A 14,814-nucleotide genomic window follows, 5' to 3' on the forward strand; every position below is an offset into this window, starting at 1 on the left:
AATTTCAATGATGAGGATTACAGTTGTTTGATGAACAAGGTAAGGATTTTTGAATGACAGACAGGCAGAGTTCATTTATGAGATTTCACACAATTTCCATCTATCCAGTTTCATACACAAGTCTTAAATTGACCTGAAGCCATAGAAGAAGACATTTGCCCACACTACTGCATCATGAGATTAAACCCAGAGCCTCATGGTTGGTTTCAAAGCAAAATTCTCAACTATTCTACCATGTCTGCATCAAGAAACATTTGCAAACTGATGGAATCTTTGGGATATCAGAAAATATGTTTCTTTATGTAACAAATAACAATTAACTACTATCTTCATAGAAGTATGGCTTGAAGTCTTAATACTCATGCCACCACACTAAGGACAGTAATTCAATGCTTGTGATACACTAGAATGGTCACACAATGTGTATGAGACACACTGGCAGAGGACAGTAAAACAATGGTTGTGGTATACAATTGCAGAATGCTGAGACAGTGACACATGATTGCAAGATGTAACACACTAGGATCATAACAGAATGTGTGTAGAATAGAGAGACTATCAGATAACACTTGTGACGTGCTGGGACAATAATAGAATGCTTATGGCAGGCTGGGATGGCAATACCTCATTGTTGATATGCTGGAACAATAACAGAATACACATAGCAGGGTGGGAGGATGCCACTGAATTGGTGAAATGTTGGGAGGCTAACGTTGTACTCATGGCACTCTGCAACAGCAATCCTGCACAATAACACAACTATTGAAATTACATAACATTCAAGATTACAGAACACAATGTTAACACTTTTTTACCATGCTTCTGTTGAAACACCACTGCCTTTAATTTCAATTAATTTTGAAAATAATGAAGAATTTAGTAAAATAAATCAAGCTGGTGTTTGGAATGTGAATTAACAAAATTTTAATGGAAGGTTTTAATTTAAATCACTTTAAATGGAGAATTTGTATTATAGAACTAGAGGTAGTGTCAGGTGAGTTGGTATTAAAAGAGTTGAAACCATGACACAGCAGCAAAATAATTTTATAAATACAACAGCAACAACAATATCATTTCTAATTTAGGAATAATGCCAGCAGTTTTAAGGAAAAGGAGCGAATCAATTAAATTAACCCTAGCATATATTCACAACAGCAATACCACTAGCTTATATCATTAGCCACAGCTAAGGCCAATGAGGGTAACCAATACACAGTTGCTTGACCTACTGAAAAGTAACCAAATCTGCCTCAATTCACACCATTTCAAGCTAAAGGACAGGCATATTGGATTAATTAAGTCCTTAATTCATTATGCCTGAAAACAAGATGGTAAATTCATAGTCTCAACACAGCATGATAAAATGAAAAAAATTACTTTAGCAAGAAGTAATTAGAGTGATTTTAGCTAATTTTAGGATGCTCTTTCTGAATACAAAGTCAATTTTGCTCCATCACAACTAGGTTTTGATCTACAAGATGACCAACTACATACCAAATGTAGTGTGTTTCTATTAGTCATTTAAGAATGCTTTGGATTGTGATAACCATTAATGAGAGAGGGCTCTAAAAGTAGAAATAACACATTAGGACATGACTTATTTTTAGAACACTTTGATTTAAATGCATGTTATTGTGACTTGTATCAAATTGGTAATTGCTCTGTACATTGTGGAGTGTTGTCTTTTATTTCTCTATTTTGCATTGCTTCAAGACATGTATGTTGCAATGACACAGATCATTTTTGCTACTTCTGTGGAGAATATGCATTCAAGAACTAGGAGAAACATCACAGCACTCATACAAATAAGATACAAGGATTACTTCAAAGTGAAACTTGGAGACCAATATAAGTGTTTTGTTCCACATATTGTATACAGTGCTTGACTTTCCTTATGGTCCAGTGGCAAGCTGAAGCAAATGCCATTTGCAACTCCAATGCAGTGGCAAGAATAAAGCAACCATTCTACTGATTGCTATTTTTTGCATTACAAATGCTGAGGGGTTCAATAAGAAAACTGCAAAGTATATCAAGCATGTCAGAAGACAGCCATATGAAGATGAAATTCTTCCTGTGCCAAGCAATCAACTACTGAGTGAATCAGACAATAATTCAAATAACAAAACTGGATGTGAGGACCTAGTGGATGACAAGAATTTTGAAATTCTTCATTCTTGCTCCAAAATAAGTCAAGAACAATTGGATAATTTTGTTTGAAAGTTGGGACTTTCCAAGAATGATATTTACTTGGCTGGAACAAAGCTCAGAGAATTTGGAGTCTTAGCTCAAGGAACCAAAATATCAGCATACATGTACTGAGAGTAGAAACTTATTGAATTTTTCAACACACATGATGAACTAGGTTTAGTTTATTGCAAGAACATTACCAGTTTGGTGATAGCACTGGAAATTTCTTATGATGTCAAGACAGATAGTGGTTATTCCTTGACGGCAGTGTTCCCACCTTAAAGGCAGTCCGCTTGCATGGTGGAAATGGATACCCAGGTATTCTAGTGGGTTATTCAAGAAAGGTTAAATAGTCACATAACACTATCAATGTGTTACTTTCCTTGATCAGGTATGGGGATTTCAAGTGGAAAGCTGAATTTGAAGATAGTAGTGTTTTTTTTTAAAACTGGAATACAGAAGGGTTACACAAAGTTTTGCTATTTCTTGTGATTGTGGGACAGCTGGGCTCAAAACGAGCCCTACAGTTGGCAGGATTGACCAGTTTGTCATGAATAGAGACCAGGGAATAAAATATATTCAATACATACCACTACTTTCACCTGAGCTAATTGTGTTACTATCACTACATATCAAAACTTGGAATCTTCAAATATTTTGCAAAGTCCCTGGACCCCGAGAAGCAACCAATCAAGTTGCTGAAAGATTAGAGAAGGTGTGTTGAAATTCAATGAACAAAGCTGAATGACAAGCTTATGATGCTATGTTAAAGAGAGTTGAAAACTTTCTAGGAAAGAACCACAGCCTGAATTACAAGGCAATCCTAGCTGATCTTCGAGACTTATTTGATGCACAGAGTGTCAAAATGTACTTGAAGATTCACTATCGAAAGAGTCACTTAGATTTCTTTTGTTTGGAAAGTTTTTTTTAGTGTGTATTGTTATTTTAACAGTGATTAATTATAGTTTAGTACATTAATTACATGCAATATCACAAGATTAGACATTTTCTTCTGTAAATGTAGTATATGTGAGATATCTTATAGATAAAAGTGTAGACACGAAAGAGCAAAATGAATTTCATATTCCATAAAGAGCACTCTAAACTTAATTAATATCATGGGCTAGAAGAGGCCTCGTGTCAGGCCCCACACCAGATGGCTGAACGTGATTGGGGAAGATCTCCAGAGGCTCAATGTCACCATGGAGGATATATAGAGGGGCTAACATGGGACTGCCAGCAATGGACAGCACTGAGGACCTGGTCAGCTCTATGCATGATGACATCTCTAGGAGCACTAACTTGGGATGACCCCAGCCTCAAGAGCATGAAGCAAGCAAACAAGAAGCACCTTAAATAATGTTTGCTAAAACATTAGTGTCACGAAGTGTAATTTAGTCTGTTCAATCGGGGCTGCTCTGGAACTAAACGCCACCACCATAGAACACCATTTCAAAAATGCCATCCATCCTACTCAGTCCAGACAAACACAAAAATGACAACAAACGCAACAGAGGAATGGTCACAACTAGAGACTGTCAACATTCTATAAATTGTTATTTCCAGGAAATTGAGATTATCAAACAAATAATTCCCAGGCTCCCAGGGAGAGATACCATTTTTTTTTCTCAAAGATTTGGACACTAGAAACCAAGAATCATGAACATTAAAAATTATTCCGTTAAAAAAAAATTATAGAAAAAAATAAGAATTTATGAAATAGAAAAAGAAAAAAAATATCCTTAATTCTATTAATGCTTCCAATTTAATGAGATTGATAGGGCCATGAAAGCAAAAAAAAAAAAATACATTAGTTTTATCAGCCATACTTTTCTATACTGGCTTAGGTCATATTAGAAGAGGGTATTAACTTTGGAGTTTTCATTCTTCTAAATTGATTGCTTTCACTGCAGCTAAGGAGCTCAATCTACCCATATAAAAATCTATTTAACTAATAGATGGGACCCTGACAGAAACTACTGTTCTGGGTCAGAACAGACCTGGGAGTAATGGTAATTAAGGAGTAACTTCATGCTCCCCACAACTCCAGAAGTTCCAAACTGAAGCCTCACCATCAGATGCAATTTAATGTCTTACCCAGGTCTACATCAGAATCTAGACTGCAAAATAGGTTGTTTTCTGGAAGACCAGCGGTTGCCCAAGCATACCAGCCTCCCCTCTTCATGTCACTGATGTTATTCAAGGGAAAGGCAAAAATTGATACAGCTTGGCACCAGTGATGTCACAACTCATTTCTAGAGCTGAGTGAACGAGAGCAACATGAAATACAGTGTCTTGCTCAAGAACACAACCCACAGCCTGCACCAGGAATTAAACTTAAAAAACTTGTGATTTTGATGCTCTAACCACTGAGCCATGCCTCTTCACTCCCATCCTACATACACTATACATAAACCTGTGCATGTCGAACAGCATGCTATAGTCCTTAGCAGACACACTATTATGTACATACAATAGAAGACACATACACTCTAAGACACAGACAGAAACACACACACACACACAAAGAATTATACATGTCCAAAAGAGGTAAGTTTGAGTGATTCTTACCCAATATTTTATACTCTCTTTTCTCAATGCCAGTCTCTGCGTACTTGCCATAATGTATACAGATGAAAAATAGGAAGCCAATATACATCATTATAGAGAAGATGAACATCTTGTAAGTGGAGTGGTAGAGCTGACGGTTACGGAGGATTACTGAAACACACAAACAAAACAATATTTCACAATTATTATTATCATTATTATTACTATTATTATTATTATTACTTTTACTTATCATTATGTCTAATCCTCCACCCCATTTTTATGTAATACTGTTTTGTTTAATAGAAAACTACTATTTTTACATCTCACAACGTGACTAGCTGTTACTTTGAAAACTATATATTTCGAATGGGAATTTAGTAGTGCCACCTCTAGCCGAACAATTATTCTGCGCTGAAGGGAAAATAACCCAGAAATCGTGATACACAGATATTGTTTTGAGCTGAGTGGGGGTACTAGATTCCCTTGTTCGAAAATATAAGGACACAGATCGAGTCATATAGCCAGCTGGAGACAATGTCTCCTGGGGCTAAATTACAGCAACATTAGTCCTAAACCAGGACTGCCATGTTATGTTGGCAAACAATCTTTACTGTTTTGTTTATATTCACATATAGGCAAAGATGTGGTTGTGTGGTAAGAAGCTTGCTTCCCAACCACATGGTTCCAGGTTCAGTCCCATTGTGTGGCACCTTGGGAAAGTGTTTTCTACTATAGTCTCAGGCTAACCAAAGCCGTGTGAGTGGAGTTGATAGACAGAAACTGAAAGAAGCCAGTCTGTGTGTGTATCTGTGTATGTCTTTCTGTCTATATTTATCCCCCACCACTGCTTGACAACCAGTGTTGGTGTGTTTACATCCACATAACTTAGCAATTTGGCAAAAAAGAACAATAGAATAAGTACCAGGCTTCAGCTACACCACAAACATTAGATCAGTGCTTCCCAGCCTATTTTCCCCTAGGCCCCACTATAACTTTCCTGAAAAATTTATGCCCCACCAGTGGTTGGAAAAAAACAACTTTATTTTTAACATTTTATCACAAGAGGCAGCAAGCAGACAGAATCATTAGCATGCTGGGCAAAATGCTTAGCAGTATTTTGTCCATCATTACATTCTGAGTTCAAATTCCACTGTGGTCAATTCCACCTTTCATACTTCAAGGGTCACTAAAACAAACGTACCAGTTGAGCACTAGGATCAATGGAATTGACTTACCCACTCCCCTGAAATTATTGGCCTCATGTCAAAATCTAAAGCTAATATTTTATCAATTATCTAACACAAAAGAATCTACTGGTAACTCCTTTACGGAGTACAAAAAAAAAATGAATACATTATTGACTAAGAAAGAAAAAGTGAATCACTTTAATGAGAATCTTGTCCCTGGCGAATACAGCAGATTTCCTTGATTCGAGATAACAATTTTGTTAGCTTCAATCATGGCATTAGAATAGCACTATACTGTAGCAAACAGCCTTCATACAGTATACTTGGCAGTAGGGTTTGGTTTGGCTAGGCTGGGTAACAGGTGTAGTATGTTTGCTGTAGAAGAAAGATTTTCACAATTCCATGTCCCACCAAAAAAAAAAAGAAGAAAAGTTTTGGATTCCATGCCATGCCACAATTTTCCCAGGTCCCACTCAAATAAAAAGCAGGCATGGTCAATAAGTATATAATACAATAAAGTATATAATATTGTCTACCCTGGTGTGATGTCAGTTTGTAGAAGAAACTTTACACCCATAAAAAAGACTATCCTCTTTAACCTTTTATCTTTTACTTGTTTCAGACTACGGCCATGCTGGGGCACTGCCTGGAAGAATTTTAATCAAACAAATCACCCCCAGTACTTAATTTTTCAAGCCTGGTACTTATTCTATAGGTCTCTTTTGCCAAACCGCTATGTTACAGGGATATAAACATACCAAATGCAGTTGTCAAAGGGTGGTGGCAACAAAGACAAACACATTCACTCTCACATACACACACAGAGATTTTTCACTATTATTATTACTATTATTATTATTATTATTATGGTGGTGGTGAGCTGGTAGAATCATTAGCATACCAGGCAAAATGCTTAGTAATATTTCGCCTGTTTGCATGTTCTGAGTTCAAATTCCCCTGCGGTTGACTTTGCCTTTTGTCCTTTTGGGGTCAATAAATTAAGTACCAGTCAAAGACTGGGGTTAATGTAATCGACTAGTCCACTCCCCCAAAATTTCAGGCCTTGTGCCTTTAGTAGAAAGCATTATAATTACCTCCACCTTAGCGAAGGCGGAGGTAATGTTTACAGTTGTGTTTGTTTATTTGCTTGTCCATGGACACGATATCTCAAGAACCGCTGGATGGATTCGGATGAAACTTTCAGGGATGTTTGGCCTCATGACTGGCATGAACTGATTAGATTTTGGGATCTCAGAGTGGCTGTTCAGAGCATCTCCCTTACCATCCTCAGGGCAGCACGTTTTCCATTTTGCCTGCTGAAACCATGAGACAGTCTGATTCCTACCTGCATAAATGTGTGGTCCTGTGAAGATGCAGGCATGGCTCTGTGATAAGAAGTTTGTTTCCCAACTACATGGTTCTGGGTTCAGTCCCACTACATAGCACTTCGGACAAGTGCCTTCGGCTATAGCCTGGGACCAACCAAAACCTTATGACTTTAATGGAAAGTTGCTGCATATAAATTGCTCTGTTAAATTCTCATTTCTGATGCATTGCTCAAGAAAAATAAACTATCTTACATTAAATAGTGTGAGTTGAAGAGACTTACTAGAAAAGACAACAGCAACACAGGCCAAGATGACAAAGAAGATCAGAAATGCTATATCCACTTCTAGAATAGCTAGAAATAGAAATAAAAATAGGTTAATAAACTACTCGTACTGACCATATACATACTTCTTAACCACACATTGACTACACACACAGTTCTATTCACACTGTGCACAAGTCAGTCTGACAGATACATATATGCACATACTAACCACAGAGTTCACATGTTGGTCATACACTGATTACATTCCACACATACTGACTTTCCCATATATATTACTGCAATGAAGAAGCCTATAAGTCGTCAGCATACCTGACAGTCATAACAATCAAATCTTCCTCAAATTTCAAACTTACAATCTTAAGAAAGGAAAGGATGCATTGGATAATTAAGCCTCAAACACATCACAAAAACCAGAAAAAGGAATGGTCTAAGCTGGAAGGTCATTAACCATAGGCCTAACCAGTGCTGACCTGATGCTAAAAATGAATAACACACTAACTGCAGAGTTCACATTGATTGTAATTTTCAAACACTGATGTCACACACACAGAGTTCATTTACTGACCATAGAGCTCTTAATACACACACCCACCCACATACCATACATCACACACACACTCCAGCCATAGTTTAAACATACACATCATCTACACTACACACACATGCCAACATTGAACACACATACTCACTCACACACACATTCATATCCACATTAACCACACACACACACAATCAACTACATACACATTAAGCACATGCATCCACTGCACTGTACACACACTAACCACACATTATGCATACATGCGTCAACCACACAGTACACATACACACACATGCAGGCATGTACACATACATACACACAATGTACGCAAACATATCACACAATAAACACACCTTAACAGAAAAGTAAGAGATCTTACTAAATTGGTCAGCAGACAGTTCCCTGTGGAAATAATCCCCAAGATTACCATTGGTCAGGTGTAGGTAGTAGGTGAGATTGATACCCTGTAATAAGGAGAGAAAAGCCACAAATTTACAGTCAGGTTATTGGATAATGTATATGATACTGAAGGAAGTACCATAGAGGTAAAAATGTAGTAACACAGCAGTGTTGGTGTAGGTAACGTGTAAATATTAACACAATGGTATGAGTTTAAGAAGTACAAATAGCTGTAGCAGAAACATTCAGCAATCACCTGATGACATAATTCACTGAATATTGCCCACATGAACAATAAAATCTGACAAATCACAACTTCGGGTGGAATAGGCTTCACCTGTGGCAGCTTGTAGATTAAATTAGTGAGAGTGCTGCTTCAGGAAATTTTTAGCCATTGTTTTAAAATTGTGTGAAAGGAAACAAACATATAAAAAGAATATTTATACATAAACTTGATCAGTTCATGTTTTAGCCACTGCAAGGTAGAGTGTTTAATTTGTTCACTGAACACTGCTGTGAATTCCCCCTTGTTTTTCAACTGCCCCACCCCCTCCCAATCACAAAAGGGTTAGAAATCTGCATTATTTTTCAAATTCTGGCAGCAACACTGAAGCTGGAAGCAGGATAATAATCTAATTCTACACTTTATCACGTTCAAGAATATAAACATGTTTTGAAGCACAAGCTGCAGGAGAAATACCTAGCCAAAGATAAGCTCCTGTACCTGGCTCTTGTTGACATGGAGAAAGCCTTCGACAGGGTCCCCCGATCCCTTATCTGGTGGTCAATGAGGAAACTAGGGATAGATGAATGGTTAGTGAGAGCTGTGTGAGCTATGTACAGGGATGCTGCTAGTAAGGTGAGGGTTGGCAACGATTACAGTGAAGAATTCCGGGTAGAGGTTGGGGTCCACCAAGGTTCAGTCCTCAGTCCCCTCCTATTTATCATAGTCCTCCAGGCAATAACGTAGGAATTCAAGACAGGATGCCCCTGGGAGCTCCTCTATGCTGATGACCTTGCTCTAACTGCTGAGTCATTATCAGAACTGGAGGAGAAGTTTCAGGTGTGGAAGCAAGGATTAGAATCGAAGGGCCTTAGAGTCAACATAGCCAAAACCAAAGTCCTAATAAGTAGGAAGGTAGATAAATCACAAACGCCTTCAGGTAGATGGCCCTGCTCGATCTGTAGAAAAGGTGTAGGTAGAAACTCTATAAGATGCACCAAGTGTAAGCTATGGACACATAAGAGGTGCAGCAATGTCAAAGGAAGGCTAACTAGGAAAATAGTCTTTGTTTGTGGCAGATGCTCAGGAGCAATAAACACTGAAAATGTGCAGAAACCAACTTCCACCACATTCCAGGGAGAAAAACCAGAAGTAGTTGATAGCTTCCGTTACCTAAGTGACCAAGTCAGTAGCGGGGGTGGGGGTGCTGAAAGTGTAACTGCTAGAGTAAGAATAGCCTGGGCAAAGTTCAGAGAGCTCTTACCCCTGCTGGTGACAAAAGGCCTCTCGCTCAGAGTAAAAGGCAGACTGTATGATGCATGTGCACGAACAGCCATGCTACATGGTAGTGAAACATGGGCCGTGACTGCTGAGGATATGTGTAAGCTCGCAAGAAATGAAGCCAGTATGCTCTGACAGATGTGTAATGTCAGTGTTCATACTCGACAGAGTGTAAGTACCTTGAGAGAAAAGTTGGACCTAAGAAGCATCAGTTGTGGTGTGCAAGACAGACATTTGCACTGGTATGGTCATGTGACAAGAATGGCTGAAGATAGTTGTGTGAAAAAGTGCCACACCCTAGCAGTTGAGGGGAACCTGTGGAAGAGGTAGTCCCAGGAAAACCTGGGACGAGGTGGTGAAGCACGACCTTCGAACTTTAGGTCTCAGCAAGGAAATGACTAGAGACTGAGACCTATGGAAGTATGCTGTGCGTGAGAAGACCCGGCAGGACAAGTGAGACCACAACCCATGGCCTCTACCTGGGATGTAGCCAGTCGACTTATGCATACCTTTCCTTCTTGGGACACAAAACTCCACTTGTGAAGACCTGTTGAGGCAAGTGGAAATCAGACCCAAAATCGAAGTCGATCAACATCAATGGAAATTGCAGCTGTGATACCAGTGCCGGTGGCACGTAAGCGAACCAGCCATTCGTGGCCATTGCCAGCACCGCCCCGACTGGCCTCTGTGCCAGTGGCACGTAATAAGTACCATCCGATCGTGGCCGTTGCCAGCCTAGCCTGGCCCCTGTGCCAGTGGCACGTAAAAAGCACCATCCGACTGTGGCCGTTTGCCAGCCCCGACTGGCACCTGTGCCAGTGGCACGTAAAAAGCACCCACTACACTCACGGAGTGGTTGGCGTTAGGAAGGGCATCCAGTGGTAGAAACATTGCCAGATCAGACTGGGCCTGGTGCAGCCTTCCGGCTTCCCAGACCCCAGTTGAACCGTCCAACACTAGCATGGAAAGCGGACACTAAATGATGATGATGATGATGATGAACACATGCAGAGTCAAAAAGAAACAATACCTTTCACTGGTACTGCATGAACAAGTGCTCTCTCTCCCTAGCATGAAGCTTCCTTTCTTGGACATGTGAGCATGTGCACAACAGCCAAATACCACGTCGCTTGAACTGTGAAGAACACAGTTCTATACAAGTTTTTTGTATTTTTTTCATAAACTAGGGGATGGCTACTGACATTAACCCTTTCGTTACTATATTTCTGACCAAAATACAGCCCTTATGTGTTTCAATTAATTTCTAACGTAATCATAAATTTAGTCTGGTTTCATTAAACAACTATAACTTTTTTATTTATCAATATGTTAACATGAATTTTGGAAGATAATTTAATGAAATGTTCTCAACCAATTCTATACTATAATTTTTGTCACAAAGTGACTCTAATTGCAGGTAGATACAGGTAAATTCAACAAAATATAAAATTATTAAAATTTTGTTCGAACATCGCTATAGAAAATTGGTTATTAGCTAATATTCAATTGGGTATACAACAAAATTTTACGATAGAATTTATTATTCTGGGTAACTTTCTGATACCCATAATAATATTTATAGCAAAATAGTCTTAATTTCATTTAAGGTTGTGGGAAACCACAAAGTATCCTTTCTTTCGTTTTGTTTACATTTAGCGTAACGGTTCATTTCCGCCGTAATGATTTCAAATAGACTCATTCGAAAAAGGAAAAAGAAATAGTCTAAGGCTTTACTCTTCTGGGAAAGTCTGTGGCTTGGTCCAGTTTCTTCAGAAAAATCACCGAAAGAAACAGTTTTTAAATTTTCACTCCATTCAGGTGCCAATTCATTTTCTTTATCACTGTCGGAGCTCTCGGATTCACTGTTTTCACTTTCGGAAAATGAGACATCAGATTCATTATCAAATACCACATGCTTTTTTTTTTCAGTCATAGAGTTAGATTTATGAAGGTATTCAGTAGAAAATCCTTCGAATTCTGACTTGCTGCTTGATATAATGAAATTCGTATCCATTTTTTGTCAGAATTACAAATTTTGAAAACACAATAGGAACAAATTTCGGAAAAAAATCTTCCAAAATTCACGGAATTAAAATTACACTTTGATTGTTGTACAAAACTGTAGTTGAACTCTTTACGAAGTATAATACGTGTTTTCACGAATGTACTAAAGAGATTTGCTCTGATATTCTCATTTAAATATGAATAGGTAAATTCGGGCGGTTTTGGGCGACTTGGTCACATTAACCAAAATTTTTTTCGGGCGGTTTGGTAACAAAAGGGTTAAGCTTAATGATTATATAATGTACAAGAATTAAAGAAAAAAGGACTCATTATATTGAATGTTATCAATAATATCAAGTGGAAATAGGGGGTGCTGCAGTTCCATAGTACCTATAGACGAGCTGCCACTGGGCTCCACCAACAATTTCATCTTTTGGTGCACTTCCTTCTGAGCCCATTCATCAGTATAAATTCAGCACACTTGACAGAGAGTTTTGAGATGCAGCAGAGAGAGTTTTGACAGACACCATAGGAGATGGCCAACAGAGATGGTAGACTATAGCTAACAACATAATGGCAATGAACAGTCAGAGGATGAAAATGGTTTTCGTCACTGTTTACAATTATCTTTAAAAAAGTTTTTTAATGAATTCATATAGATGTAATCTGTGATGCTGAATCCAAATTTGTTATTCATTTATTCCAGAAAAATTTTGCAAAAATGTTACAGGTATTCAAAGTTTGAAAATTTTCAGAATTTTCAGTCAATCAGAAAACAGCACATTTGCTGCCTCTTCCATCATCTGGAGGGGGGGGGGACATCTGCATGTCAAAGCATTGCTAGAAATAATAGTCAAAACATTAAAATATATACGAATGAAGTTAACATTAAAACATTCGTGAGCAAATTAAATATTTAAAAGCTACGAACAAACAAACCAACAGGAATTGCTAGAAACAACAGTCAAAACATTATTTGAAACAGACATTTATTAGTTAAAGAAAATTTAAGAATGAAAATTTGCAAATACATTGTAGGATTTTATAAAATAAACTAACTGGCCCTGTGCCATCAAAAACGATGGCTAATTGTAGTATTTTATATATAAATATGGATGGTAAATCAAATCAATACACTTGCCAATGTTATCTAGTGGTTGTCTTTACACACACACACACAAGCATTCACATACCTCCCTTTTGCATTTACACGCATATACTCACACAGAGTTGAAATGCTCCCACTACCAGTTTGCCATCACCCCTTCCTTCCCTATTCATCTATCACCCCTTCCCTTCTCGTTCATATATTGTAATGGAGAAAAACAAAAGAGTATTATTATAGTAGATTATCTTTCTCATATCTCCTTCTCCTCCTTGTGCACATGTGCAGCATCTTTAGTTACTATGTGATCACCTTGGTGATGTGTAAAAAACTTGCTTCTGATTGGCAAAAATACCTAAATTTTGCAAATTTTAAAGGCTAATAACTTTTTAATTATGGATTTATAGGGAAAATGTATTGGGTTGTCCGGAAAATTCGTGCCAACTTTTAAAAGAAAGAAAAAGGTCAATAAATACTTGCCATTACATTTTTAATCAACCAAATATGAACCATTTTGTTGCACCATGTGTCTCTATTGTTCCTTTAACTTGAAAATACCCTCTTCCCAGAATTGAGGTGGTTTCATGGCAAAGAATTCATCACGGTATCTTTTTACGTCATCCAAGGAATTGAAATTTTTACCATTAAGACTATTCTGCAGAGACCTGAATAAGTGGAAATCTGAAGGAGCAATATCTGGTGAATATGAAGGGTTGGGTAGCACATCCCAGCCGAGCTGCAGCAATTTTTGTCTGGTTCCTAAATCATCAAGTGCCGAAAATGAACTTTCTTATCTTCCATTTTAAAGGGTTACAGAATTAACACAGGTTATAGGAACATAAACCCTCTTCCAGGAAAAGATAGCTTAAACTGTGCTCTAAATGGAGCTGTAGTCAAATTCTATTTTATGGACTCAACCATGTTCTAAAATAAGTCGAAAGGCAATGAACTTTCCAGACAACTCAAAAATTTTATTTCCATAATTAGTACACAAAACTTAATCCATATACCAAATTTAAAAACAACTGGAACAAAATTGTAAACAATGACGAAAGCCATACAAAAATCCAAAGGCCATTAGAATTCAGTAGCATGGCAAGCGACTAACTACACTTTATCTGCTGCTACAACTACACCAAAAACATTAACATTCAAAACTCTCAATGTCATTCATACTAATAATATTTTTGTCTACAAAAAGAATAAAATTTTGTGTATCAAAAATCTCAACAGATTTCACTGTCTAATTTCTCATGCAATTGGTGACCCTGTCTTCTTTCTTGTACATAGCTATATTCTAAAAGGATACTTCTATAGCAGAAGTGTAAAGAGCACCACAGTGTTGGTAACCTAGATGCTACCATCATGATAGCAGTAGTGTTAGGGAGCAGCACCGTTCTGGTAGTCTAGAAAATCTTTGTGGTTGCAAGTAAACAATGTAACTCTCTAGAAAATTTAGTGACTCCACTGTTTATTCTTTCTGAAGGCCATCATTCACCAAGTTACTATCTCCAAATAGCACCATGACTCCTAAGGTTACACTTCACCAAACATTGTAATATCAACAGATTATGACTCACTCAAAGCACTTCTACTGCTCCACAGCAACAACAATACTCACAGCCATGACAGGGATCTGTAGCTTCAAACTTAGAGAGTCAGCATAGAAAAAAACCTACACAACAGCAGAAGTTTCTTAAGAGGAACATTAGTAAAAAG

General features: G+C 37.8%; 1 protein-coding gene across 2 annotated transcripts in view; it reads right to left on the reverse strand.

Moving 5' to 3' along the window:
* LOC115221532 (transmembrane protein 145) overlaps nt 1–14,814 on the reverse strand; it is a 72,197-nt gene that overhangs the window by 15,387 nt on the left and 41,996 nt on the right. For both annotated transcript variants that reach the window (XR_003882639.2, XM_029791734.2), the window contains exons 5-7: nt 8,463–8,547; nt 7,537–7,608; nt 4,759–4,908 (exon numbers count right to left, since the gene is read on the reverse strand). Coding sequence is in view for 1 of the 2 variants with exons in the window: in XM_029791734.2 (XP_029647594.1) it covers nt 4,759–4,908; nt 7,537–7,608; nt 8,463–8,547 (307 nt within the window). In the remaining variant the exon portion in view is untranslated. The remainder of the gene's footprint in view (nt 1–4,758; nt 4,909–7,536; nt 7,609–8,462; nt 8,548–14,814) is intronic.

This window comes from Octopus sinensis, linkage group LG18, assembly GCF_006345805.1.
Source record: "Octopus sinensis linkage group LG18, ASM634580v1, whole genome shotgun sequence".
NCBI classification, from domain to species: domain Eukaryota; kingdom Metazoa; phylum Mollusca; class Cephalopoda; order Octopoda; family Octopodidae; genus Octopus; species Octopus sinensis.